Raw genomic sequence first — 13,652 nt, forward strand, 5'->3', positions numbered from 1 at the left:
CGATAAACGGGCGTTCGCGGAAATAGTTTCACATCGGCGCCTGCTGCTCTACGGTTCATACGAGGTTGATTCCCCTTTCCCGTGGTCTCTCCCCCTTCCTCAGCAGCCAGCCGGCCGTTTTCGCTACGTTTGCCTAGCGAGATGAAAATTTCCCCTCCCCCCGTCTTTTCTTCCGCAATTATTGCTTATCGTGGCGGGAGATCGACATATGGCGCCCCGCGTACATTTCGCTCGTCCTCGGCAGATGGACGTCCACTGTGGCGGAATCTATTTTCCGGGGCGGCGTCGAAGCAGGACCGACCGGTTCGCACGCTTCTAATTCCGATCAAACTTTTGTTTTCTTTTCTTATGTGACTCGGCTTCTTTTGGAGGCCCGCCAGGTCTAAAGAGACAACAACGCCATTGTCTTTGTATCGTTTTCGTTGTCAGCAAACCGGCTCATCTTTCCTTGCCGTTTCTGGTTTCAAATACATCACGCCGTCTGTCATGGTTGAATTCCTTTTTTTGGTACTCATGAGAATCATTTGGCTTACCGTATTTTCTGGACTATGAGTCATAAGCTTGGCCAAGGGTGCGACTTATACTATGGTGAGACTTACCTGTGAAACATAATTATATAATTTCACATGTTATTTTCAGACTTAACTGCAAGGGGGCGCTTTAGGCCTGTGTTGATAATTTAACCCTTGCCTTGTTGTGCCAAAATATGAAACCTTCTAGCATATGTCACTCGTGCAAATGTCACTAAAATTACTTTGTACAGTGTCTGAAACTCAGGACAAAAAGTTAGCGGACACCAGGGCAGACAACTCTGAAAATAAAAGATGCCTGTCGCATTTCTCACAACTTGAAACACAATAAGACGACTAATAGCAAAAAACCCGTTGTTGCAAAGTATTAAGGATTGATAATCAGAATATATAACAGAACAACACTTTAAAATTAAATTTAAAACTACTTATAACATTCATTGCATGCATATGACATCGCTGTTTTCCATCTTCCATCAGTATGTACCTGTATTTACTCATCTTCATTCATGCAATGTTTGCGTTGCGTCGTCTGCTGCAAGCCACGTGAACTCCTCTTTCCACGATGCTTTAAATGTTCGTTTACCTTTTGTAGCATCATAAATTTTGTTAGCTTCTTTTGAATCACTCTTCTGGGGCTGATGTTTTGGCTTGATTCCAAACCACTTATCCATTTTTCTTGTGTCCTCTGTGCGTCTACTTTGGAAAGTGATATGCTAATGCACGACCTTATAAAGCCCGGAAGCACGAAGTTATTAAATACAGGTTTCTGATTGGCTGCCTAATATGCAAATTGCCAAACAAACCAAAATTTCGAAATTTCCAAACCGAACAAATATTTCAAAATCGGGATGTGAGGGGTGCCATGGTTTGCCTATTCCTGTTAAAGGAACTTGTCTGGCCTTGATTTTTAAAGATGACTGATAAATTTGGGATTTCCTTCTTATTTATCCCGAAAATATACATTGGGCACTGTGTATTTGGTTATATGACTTCCTGTTAAAGCAGACGGAAAACAATGGTACTGATGGCTATCTTTTGTTTTGTTTACCCGGCAGGCGCCGGCTGAGGTCAGCCAGATGAGCCTGATAATGACCGAATGAGATAAGACAGAAAGGTTTGCAAGTGTTTCGCTAGGTGCTGCCCTTTTGGTTAGCAACATAGTTAAAAAAAATGGTTAATCCTAGCCTTTGTCATTTCAACCGCTTGCATTATTTTGGCGTGACCTCATCGGTTGACCGGAAAACGTCATCTTTATTTTAAGGATTCGCTTTAGCTTTATAAAAAGGCAAACTGATGGACATCTGTTTGCTTATTTCATTTATCCGGCGGGCGGCCGAGGTCAGTCTGATGGGCCTGATAACGACTAAATGAGATTAGACGGGAAGGTGTTTTATGTTTTTTTTGTACGTGTGTGTGTCATTGGCCAGCTTGTGACTTCACCTTTTGGACTCACACACTACATCAGCGCTATAAATTGCGCTATTGTGCCACTCCAACCACAAAAGAAGCGCTGACGGCTTTACGAGCCGGCGGGTGAACCCGCTGCCATTCGGTCACGAGAAAGAGGGAAAAAAAACAACTCGATATTCCCTTCTCTTGATTCTGAAACGTCCCCTCGACTCTCCTGTTTATTAATTAGGTGGCGCTGACCCAGCGGCGGAGGATTACGCTGCAATATTGTGACAGGTGTGTGCCAACGTTGCGATAATCTCGAGCTCTCGACGCTTATTGAACCCGTTTACGGCTTCGGGTTTACGGTTTTCTAGCTTGCTAGTTCACTTGGATGATCGTGTTCACAGGGTTCCTGTGGAGCCTTGAAAAGTAATAAAATGCATTGAATTCATTATTCTGAAATGGAGGCCTTAATTGGCATTAATATGTCTTAAATCTGATTTTCGAAAGTCTTAAAAATGTGCATATATTAATAAGATTGAGATTTGTTTGAACTAAATAGATTTAGTAACATTTATATAATGTCTTTTTTGGTAATCCACCGATTTACCTACAGGCTACAAATTACTCTCAAAACGGAGATGTGGTTTCAGTCGGGCCCATCAGAACAAACGCATGTCTCAAGTCTACCGCGGACAGAGACATTTACTTTGGACCATAGGAAACTGTATGTTTAATGAAAGTGACTCTCCAACAATGTTTTTTGCTGAAGCACGATGTATTTTGCGGAAGAATTATTTTTATTTTGTGTTGTTTTCTTGTCAACTTGGTGTTAAATATGATTCCAAAACGCATTAAGAAAGTCTTGAATTTAAGTCGCTTTAAGCTGTAATAACCCTGGACTAATATTCTGTAAAATTTTGTGACTAGAATTAAGAAGCCCGTACAATCACAACAGCACGTACACCTACCATGTGACTGATCTTAAGATCTCCCATCCCTTGCACACGTGACAAAGTGACAGTAGCAGTACTTGACCCCCTCTTTACTACATGAAAAATAAAAAAAATCATTACAACGTATTTTTTGCAGTATAAGGCACACCGGATTATATGGCGCAACCCGAGGTTACCTGGATGCCTGAAAGTAAATGTTTGGTCGTGACTAAAATTCAGAACCCCTTCCAACCACAACAGCCTGTACACATAAAGAGCCATGCGACTGATCTTAGGATCTCCCATCCCTTGCACACATGACAAAGTGACAGTAGCAGTATTTGACCTCCTCTCTACTACATAAAAAAAAATCATTAAAATGTTGTTTTCGCAGACCGGATTACAAGGCACAACCTGAGGTCACCTGATTTCCTAAAAGTAAATGTGACTAAAATTCTGTGAAATTTTGTGACTAAAATTCAGAAACCCGCCCAATCACAACAGCCTGTACACATAAAGAGCCATGCGACTGATCTTAAGCGCTCCCTTCCTTTGCAGGCCTTACAAAGTGATAATAGCAAGGAGCAGAGGAGACCAAGTATTGCAACTACTACATAAATATATCATTATACCAAATTTTACGCACTACATGAGGCACACTGGATTATAAAGCGCACCCCCAAAAATAGTCTTTTCTCATTTTCTTTTCATACATACAGTTCCCTGGACTACAAGGCATATTAAAGTGAGACTACAGAAATATCTACTGAGTGTATTCATGTATAACTGTTATGCTTTTTATACAATTACGATGTATATTAATGCATTCGATAAGTGTGGCTGACCATAATCACAAAACATTGCATGCAATAAGAATCGAACCCGAGTAGTAACAGTGAGCGCAAAGGCATTAATCTTATCCTATTATCACGCTAATTTTACTCACTGTGCCAGGAACACAGATTTGATCTGTACATTCTGATAGGTAAAACAGTCTTACCACATTCGTTGGTGAAGAACTGGAGAGACTGTTTAACCTATCAGAATGCACTATGCAAATACATGTTCCTGGCACTGTGGTTAAGAATAGTGTGATAATAAGATAAGGTCTAATGCCTTGCCATATGTCATCTGTACCACTGGTGGTCTAGTGCTAGAGGGTCAGTTTGATTCCTGTTTCACACAAAGTAGTATACAATAAAATCTTGTTTATAAACCCTTGGATTTATAAACCTTTGAAAACGCATACCTATAATTACTGTATGCATTTTCATATCCACCATATTTTGCGGTATATAAGGAGCACCGGGTTATAAGACGCACTTTCACATTTCTTGCCAAATTGGGGTTTTTAGATGCACCTTTGAGGTACATGCTGACTCTAGTCACTTGTTAATTTTTGGGCTGACAGTATGAGGACTTATAACAGCCTAATACGACGTCATAGTTGTCAGCCTGAGAGGAAAAAATACCCTATAATTAGTCACATGCTTCAATCAACTGACACCACCTGTCAAAAAGATTCCAAGCATTTGTAATTGTGTTGCACTCTTGTGTATGTGTTAATGCCATTTTTCCTAATATTGACTGCTGCACTAGTTGATTAAGAACTAGTGTCTCAATTGCGGCACAATGTGTTATTTTTCTGTCCTAGATATGCAGATTTTCTTCAAATGTAAGAAATGGTCATGAATAAGTTCTTATGGCTGTTTAAGCCTGCGGCTTTAAATCAGGTGTGGCTTATACAAAAACAAAGTTTGGTCTTCCTTAAATTTGCACGTGCGGCTTTTAATCAAGCGCGCTCCGTAATTCGGGATTTCATGTAATTTTTAGGAAGGAATGAGCCAGGTACCAGGTACTTTCACCAGTAAAATGACTTGAACCTCAGTGGAGTGGGACTATAGCGCAAAATTAGGAGTCTCCAATATGGTGCCCACAGGCATCAAGTAGGCACCTAATATCCTCTGAGTAGCCCTTGGACAGGATCTGAAAATGCCTTGCTTATTATAGGGTGATTGCAAATTTCTATTAAAATGGATTCCTGTTTTAGTGGTTGACTTAACTTCTAATAATTACAACATGGTAATAAAATAGTTAATCATAAGTTTTTATTTATTCTATCTATCTATTTACCCTGGTCATATCCCTCGAGAACGTGACCAGCAGCAAGACAAACACTTACACTTAAAAGGAAAAAGTAGCAAAAAACACACAAAATAATTGACAATGGCCGGCCCAAATGCCCAAACACCTCGGCACCCAAGTTGGTCATGCTTTCGTCCCTCCAGATGAAACGGGACACAAGAAAGCGGCCATGTCACTCGGGTCAGGGTGACACAACACCTCTTCTGTTCAACACCAGGGCCCGACAGCTTTCACCGGTTTACCCCGTAAGAGTCCCCTGCCTATCCCTTAGAACACGCCCAAACATCCCACCATCCTTTTACAACACCTCTCCAAACCTTCCTATCACCAACAAGAGCTCTAGCTTCCACTAGATTTAGACCTCTTTCCTTCAGTGCACTCATAACACCATCCACGTCAATCGCGGCCTTCCTCTTGGTCTCCTTCCATTTACTTCTGCAGTTTTTATTTAAGACGTGCATATCAAACCTGTAGCCCTTAGCGCCAATTAGTAACAAAAAGTAGCGCTCATTTTAAAAATTGTTGGTGACCTCTGCACTCAATTGGTCAGACTATCCTTTATATTTGAAATAAAGGCAAAATAACCTTTGAATATCCTTGCAAATGAAAAAAAGTCCTGTCAGTATCGGCAACTATTGTTAGAACGAATATCAAGGCCTCCATTTCTGGGAAAAGCGGTCCGAAAACTTTTCAGGGCAGGATTTTCCAAACCCGTTTTAGTTCCGGGACATCCAAGTTACAAGAACATAAAACATCAGACGGCGAGGAGCTAATAGTGGTAGCGTCTACTTAGCGTTTAATGAAATGGACTTCCTGGCATGCGAGGGGAGTTCCCACCGTGTGGGCTTTGATTGGCTCTGCTACTTTGGGTTTAATCCTGCTGCTTTGCAGAGTGTTTGAGTTGGATTACGCCGCGGCAGGACAAGTGTGTGCGCGTACCCCCTCCCTCTCTGCCGAATCAGCTGAAAGCACAGACGGCCCGAACGGAGCGCGGTCCAAATCCCTCTGCATGCAAATTAAAAAGGCAACAATAAATGTGGCAAAGGAACAAGGTGGGCACGGAGGCTTTACGGCCCCTCTTTCTTTTTGCCTTCCCTTTCTCCCGCCTCCTCCCTCTACGGTTTGATGGGGCTTACGGGAGGATCTGGAACGGGACGCGCAAAGTGCTGAGTTATCTCCCGCGTGCAGCATGCGCGCGAAGCTAGCCGGTCGGCTAGCCGGTGAACGAGTGAACAGGCGAGCGGAGCCCGTGTAATCCAGTGCTGACAAACGCCGGGCACCAGATTACTAAACCGGTTCTTAAGGTTTTTGAGAGGGAACGACTATTGGACTACTGGGATTGAAAGTTTGCCACATGAAGTGGAGGCGGTGTTTTGTATCTAGAGGAAGATTCTACAGGGTGCCAGAGTTTAAGTGGTCCCGCCAGAGTCTCATAAACATGTATTATTATTATTATTATTACATCAACTTAGCTTTTAGATTTCTCAAACCAACACCATGGTCTGTAGGAATCTTGGTCAGACACCTTTTTCATGACCAAAATCCAGCACTTTTAAGGACTTTCACAGCCACTCTTCCAATGTTTCCAGTGCTAGAGAAAGAACAAATCCAGTGTGAATCATGTTTTTTTGCAGAGCCACATTTTATTATTTTATGATAAATCCTTAATACAGGTAAACGCTACATTGAATTTTGAATAGAATAGAAAATACCTTTATTATCATTGTTACACAATGGGTTGAACATATTGTGACAACAAAATTGGACGTGGTACTCCAGTTTCACATTTTACTGAGAGGATAAAAAAAAAAAAGATAAGATACTTTACACAATATTTACACAAGAAAGTGTAGGCATGTGCGGCCACTAACAAATGTCTATAATTGATCAATGAGACATAGTCCTTGCCCTGTATAGGTGCATGCACCTATACCATTGGGTGCGACCTGTAGGGGCTGATGACGCTTCATAGGACAATGGCATGAACTAATGCCAGCTGCCGGTAATCATGACGACAGAAGAAGAAATTCAATGCTCGGCAAAGCTTCCAGGGAGCAGTGTCACCGTCAATTTTAAGCAGACTTGTGTAGAAAAATGGCCACAATTTCTAGCATTTACAAGCATTTCACCCCATATTCAAGCACATTGTAATACTTGAAAACACAACATTGATATTCAAGGATTTCAAGCACCTGTCTGACACTCGATGTTGTGGTGTTTGTCCCGCCCCGCCTGCACTGCGATTAGACGGCTGGGTAAAATTCGGCAACCAGAAAAAAAGCTTTAGTGCCAAGTGTTCCATGCAGAAAACCACCCAAATTCTTGTTGCACTTGCAGGCATTTTCAATGGAAAATAAGGCGCTACCATTGCAATAAGAAAAATTCGCTCAGAGATGAAAACACTCCCTTATAAATTGCGTGTTACAATAACCTCCTGTAACCCACCGAAGAAGAACCAGCATCCTGTCAAAGCAGCAATCACAAAAGTAGCAGTACTAACATTTTATACTGTATCTACCAACTAACTTATATGAGTATTACATTTAATTAAATTCAAAACTCATATCAGTGATTTAATCTTTTTACTCCTACCTTTTAAAAAAGTACAGGATCGGAACAACACTAGTTTTGAGTTTAACTACACAACCGTTATTTGGGGGGGATTGCCTTTGATTGTATTTATGAGTCGATAGTTTGGGTACACAGCATTGATCTAGCTTCTTGATTTTGCGCTAGAACTGTACCAGATTAATGAGTTCTAATTAAAAAGGTACTAGATTTTCTTCCTGGGGAACAATTCTATAGGAAACATTGGTGCAGGTATGAGTTTGGAACTCAATAGCATACAAAAACCCTTTCCCCCTCTTGTTTAAATTGCAGGGTTGGCTGTGCGAACTCCTGCGCTGGAAAGAGGATCCGTCCCCCGAGAACCGGACGCTGTGGGAGAATTTGTCGATGATTCGCCGTTTTCTCAGCCTATCTCAGGCCGAGCGTGACCTCATCTACGAGCAAGAGAGCAGCGCCGGGCAACAACATCACAACAGCGCCGCCGACAGGCCGTCGCACTTCTCGCACGTCTCCGCGGAGCAACTGCAGGTGAGCTTCGATTCAAGGTTGTGCTGCAATTTGTGATGGCGGGAAAGTCCTTTTTAAAGGATTTTTCAAGATAACAGGGGGTACTGTGACAAAAAAAAACAAGTGCTACATAGCACAGAAAATAATGTAAACTAGAAAGACTCAAAGTGACCAGACCACAACTTTTTTTTTGCTCACACTTTATGGGAAATAATAGATTTCTCGACCTATGACCACATTGTCATTATAGTTCATGTATTTTTGCTTAATATTTAAATGAATGTGTTTTTTAAAAATATTTTTAACCACTAGAAGGTACTATAAATACACAATGTTCCTGTAAAGAGAAAAAACGGACAGCAGGGCAGACAACTCTGTCTCATCCAAGAAAATACAGTTAGTGGTAATACAAAATTAAAATTCAATTACAGTGGAACCTCGGTTCGCGATCATAATCCGTTCCAGAACCCTGTTCGAAAACCGATTTGTTCAATCACCGAACTCGTTTTTCCCATTAAAAGTAATGTAAAATCGTTTTAATCCGTTCCAACACCCTGAATGTTTACCATGAACGTAAACATGAAGCTAAACCAGGCTAATCGTACGTTCGCGTTAGCGTAAACTTTCGTACGAAAGACTACGCTAACATGAACGTGTAAAAATAAAAAAAAAAAAGATTATGAATAGGATTTCTTCCCTTTGTGGTGGACGGTGGGGAGAGAAAAATCATCCAAAGTTTTTCAAGCTCTTCCAAAACTTGCGTCAGTTGCTTGCTTATAGCGCTAACTTCCTTAGCCGCATCACTCGATTTCACAGCCCCCTTATTCTTTACTATCGTACTGATAGTAGATTTAGCCATGCTGTATTCACTAGCAAGATTGGAAATTCGTACAACTCTTTAGCTATTATGATTTTCTTAAAGGCAATAGTTGGACGAACAACTTGGTTTTTTTTTCACCTGTCCTGCTTGCACCGAACTTCTTCGGAGGCATAATTAGGGGTTAAAACACCCGTACGCCGCTCAGCATCGCATCCTAGCGTACCGGCGTTCGAACTCCGATTTTTTGACCGAACAGCGAAGCAAGAATTTCTCGAAATTTTGGGTCGAACACCGATTTGTCCGAACTGAGAGGCGTTCGAAAACCGAAGTTTTACTGTATATGACATTGCCATTTTCCATCTGCCATCAGTATGTACCTGTCATTATTCTTCTTCATTCATGCTATTTTTGCGTTGCGTCATCTGCTACAAGCCACGTGAACTCCTCTTTCCACAATGCTCTTAATGTATGTTTACGTTTTGTAGCGTCATCAATTTTGTCCGCCTCTTTTGAACCTTTCTTCTGGGGCTGAGGTTTTGGATTAATCCCTAACCACTTCTCCATTTTCCTTGTGTTCTCTGTGCGTCTACTTTGGAAAATGATATGCAAATGCACGACTTTATAACGCTCGGGGAAGTCCAGAAGCAAGAAGTTATTCGATGCAGGCTTCTGATTGGCTGCAGAGTATGCAAATTGCCAAACGAACCGAAAATACGAAATTTCCAAACCGAACGAAGATTTCGAAATCGGAATAAAGCAAACGTTTTTTGTTTTTTTCCAAATCAAATTAAAAAAAACGAAAGGCCACCCGGGCGGAGACGTTTAGTACGCCCGACGTAAAAAATGCACGCCCCGGGCGTCCGGGCAGTCGTTATTTCAGACACTGGTAGGGTTTGTGTTATGAATACATCTACAGAGACCGCTCACTACTTTGAGCTTCTGTTGGTGCTGGTTCACTCCTTCACGGGGGAACACTAATAATGCTTCCCACACGGAAGAGAAAAATCATCAAATGTTTTTCAAGCTCTTCCAAAACTTGCGGCAGTTGCTTGCTTATAGCGCTAACTTCCTTAGCCGCATCACTCGATTTCACAGCCTCCTTATTTATTATTATCGTACTGATCGTAGATTTAGCCATGCTGTATTCACTAGCAAGATCGGAAATTCGTACACCTCTTTCATATTTAGCTATTATGTCTTTCTTAAAGGCAATAGTTGTACGAACTTGTCTTTTTTCACCTGTCCCGCTCGCACCGACCTTCTTCGGAGGCATAATTAGGGGCCGCTCAGCATCGCACCCTTTCGTACCGGCGTTCGAACTCGGTATTTTTGACCCAACAGCGAAGCAAGAATTTCTCAAAATTTTTGGTCGAACACCGATTTCTTCAAACTGAGAGGTGTTCGAAAACCGAGGTTCCACATTATATGTGTTAATAATTTCACGTATAAGTCGCACCCTTGGACAAACAATAAATAAAACTGCAATTTATTGTCCGGAATATATGTTTTTCATTCGTAACTTACCCAAATATGGCCAATCTATGTCTAGTGCTTTTTACTTTTTTGGAGATGTTACTATCTACAATCCACAATATATTGAAGGGCGTGTATGACAATACCATACAAACTAATACCAGGTGCCGTTAATTACAAAGGTTGACATGCAATGGCAAAGCTAAGCCACCAGAAATTTGTTTCAGTAAATGGACGGAATTTGTATAGAGCTTTACCAATCACTGAGGACCGCCAAAACACTTTACATACACTTTACACTTTTCACACTCACACTTCAATAAGAGAGTTAGCCGTGCAAGGTGCCTATCAGCATATCAAGGGCATTAGGGGTTCAGTGTCTTGCCCAGGGACACTTCTACATAAAACCCTGAGAAGCAGGAATCGTACTTGCATCCTTTACTACCTACTGAGCGCTTTATTTTCTATTTCTTCATTTAATACCTAGGTATTCAGAAGCACATCTCCCATTATTGAAGCACTTTTCAAACCCTAAACACAAGTTAAGTTTAGAACAGGGTCTGTAAAAGTGCTTAAAATCCTTGAGTTTTAATGTTGTGTTTTCAAGCTTTGAAAAGGGCTTGAATTTTAGGTCAAATGCTTGAAACTGTTGCTATGTTTTTTAGTAGGGGTTAGGTTCAAGCTAGGAGTTAGGGTTTGGGCTGATGAGGGTTTTTAAATTTATTTTAGGGTTTCAAAATAGGGTTGGAAACTAAGGTTTAGGCTTTTTATTAGGGCATTAAACCGAATTTAGGTTTCTGAAATAGAGTTTGGGTTAGGGTTCATGGCTAAAGTTAGGTAAAGGTTTAGGAACTAGGGTTTGAGCTCCATGTTTCTAAACTGAATGTAAGGTTCTAGAATATATTTCAAGCTGGGTTAGGGCTATAAAATATGGTCTGAGCTCCATGTTAGGTTTCTAAACTGAATGTAAGGTTCAAAAATAGGTTTTAAGCTTGGGTTGGATGTAAAACTAAAATTTGGACTGCAAGTTTTCAATGGATTTTAGGGCTCCAAAATAAGGCAGGGAGTAGAATTGGGGTCTGACAGTAAGGTTTAGGCTCTCGTTCTTTTGATCGGCGCTGGATTTCATCTTTAAATGGTATTGGCTTTGAAAGGCCTTAAAAAGTGCTTGAATTTGGCCATGAAAACCCTGTAGGCATTTTCAAGGATTTCAAGCACCCGTACAAACTGGAATTCAATGCATTCTAAACCAACCGCTCATGTCATCCGCAGCCTCAGCACCAGCAGGCCTTGTCCCTGCAGCACCCGTCCCAGCCCCTCGCATCCCAGCAGCTTCCCTCCGGCCCCCGTCTGCCCCCTCGCCAACCCTCCACCGCGTCCCCCGCCGAGACGGAGGACGACCTGGTCCGCAGCCTGGTCAAGTCACGCGTGGCCGGAGGAGGCAAGATTTCCCTAGAGGCCCTGGGCATCCTGCAGAGCTTCATCCAGGACGTGGGGCCCTACCCGGACGAGGAGGCCGTCCACACGCTCTCGGCCCAGTTAGACCTCCCCAAACTCACCGTCATCAAATTCTTCCAAAACCAGCGCTTTTACGTCAACCAGCCGAGCAAGGGGCCCAAGGAGACGCCCCCCGCCAACAACAACCGGAGCGGCAGCTGCAGCAGCGGCGGCGGGAGCAGCCCCAGCCCCGCCGCCTTGGACGAGGAACTCTCAGAACCCGCCCAAGTCCTCAAAGAGACCGAGGAGAGTACGCAGACCAGCGCCTTTGTGGTCAAAACCGAGGACCAAGCGGGGCGGGGCTCGGCCCCGCTCACGGAGCAAGCTAACGACTGAGATTAGCCCGGGACTCCTTATGCAATTTGTAAAAGTATTGTATTATTATTATTATTATTCTAAGTATGATTCACTGTAAAGCATCATTTCGTACACTGCACAAATCGGTTGATCGTGTCCTGAGTAGCGTAATCGCCCAGGTTGTTTTTGAACATTTTTAGAAAGAACAATCGACAAACAAGACTTCCGACATATTTGGACTTGTCTCACACTCCCGCATAATGTCACATCCTGTTTTGTGAACTAATGACTGACAATCTACAGAGACGAAAACAATTGTTCTTTGTGCGTTTACTGACTAAATTAAAACGTACTTGAGCGATTCTAGTCATGCGTGAAAGATTTGCGAACGACATTTAGAACGTGTTCACACGAGGTTGCTTGAATCGGTTGGGCGTTTACATTTTTTCTTTAATGTTTAGTGCCTCCTAGTGGTACAAAAAAACTACCGTTCATGAAAAATAAAAGTAATTTGAATCCTAGTCAAGAACCTGTGAAGCATAATACCAATTTTAATCTAAAATGTAAATGTAATTGATCTGCATTTATATAGCGAATGAAGACCTCCAAAGTGCTTTACAATGTGCTTCACACTTACCCACACTCATACAAATTTCTCAACCTATGATATTTTTAAGTGTCTTTTACATCGTAGAATCCCTTACCTGGAGGTCGCCGCCATGTTTGATTGTCATCTTGCGAACAAAACCAGTTCCACAGAGCACAGCGTAGCATAATAAGAAAACAGTGCCATCTAGTGGTCAAATGTTACACCCTGGGGCTTTAAATATATATCACAATTGACAAAATACGGTAATGTTTTTTTTTCTGGCTCTGGTTATAACTTTTCAACATCCTCTTTAAGACTTCCTCTCCAAAATATCACTGGAAAAATTGACCCGCATTGATTTAAAAGGGACAGTGTGTATTATTTATGGCGCAAACGAAAACGAGCGCTACAAAACACACGGAAGAACCGCACCATTTTTCTTCAAATTTGAAAGATACAAAAAGTTTGCGATTGGCTTAACCAAAGTGCTTGTAGCGCCAACAATCATGTCATCTTGATTCGAATGTGTTGACCCAACCGATAATTTAAAAAATACTCATTTATAGGATTGATCATGCGTTTTCGCTTATTCTTAGATTTATCAAGTTTTTTCTTAACACTGGGAGGCGCTAGAAAATACACAAAGTCCCAGGAGGTAGAGTGCTCGTCTTGGGATCAAGAGGTCGCAGGTTTGAGTCCCGGCTTCTCCGTGTTATATGTCGAAGTGTCCTTGGGCAAGACACTGAATCCCTAATGCCCCCAATAAGTCGGCGCCTTGCATGGCTGTCTCCCTATTGGTGTGTGAGTGTGTGTGTGTATGGGTAAATGTGAAGCACATTGTAAAGCGCTTTGGGAGGTCTTCATTGACTGGAGGAGGGCTATATTAATGCAGACCA

At 42.0% G+C, this 13,652-nt stretch overlaps 1 protein-coding gene across 4 annotated transcripts in view; it reads left to right on the plus strand.

The window, feature by feature from the left end:
• satb1b (SATB homeobox 1b) overlaps positions 1–12,533 on the plus strand; it is a 121,447-nt gene extending 108,914 nt beyond the window's left edge. For all 4 annotated transcript variants that reach the window (XM_088327517.1, XM_088327516.1, XM_088327518.1 and 1 more), the window contains exons 12-13: positions 7,886–8,101; positions 11,646–12,533. In XM_088327517.1, the coding sequence (XP_088183643.1) occupies positions 7,886–8,101; positions 11,646–12,206 (777 nt within the window). In that variant the 3' untranslated portion in view covers positions 12,207–12,533. The remainder of the gene's footprint in view (positions 1–7,885; positions 8,102–11,645) is intronic.
• The last annotated feature ends 1,119 nt before the right edge of the window (positions 12,534–13,652 follow it).

The sequence above is a fragment of the Urocampus carinirostris genome, chromosome 2, assembly GCF_059441175.1.
Source record: "Urocampus carinirostris isolate Australia breed hairy pipefish chromosome 2, RoL_Ucar_1.0, whole genome shotgun sequence".
In the NCBI taxonomy this organism is placed as follows: Eukaryota; Metazoa; Chordata; class Actinopteri; order Syngnathiformes; family Syngnathidae; genus Urocampus; species Urocampus carinirostris.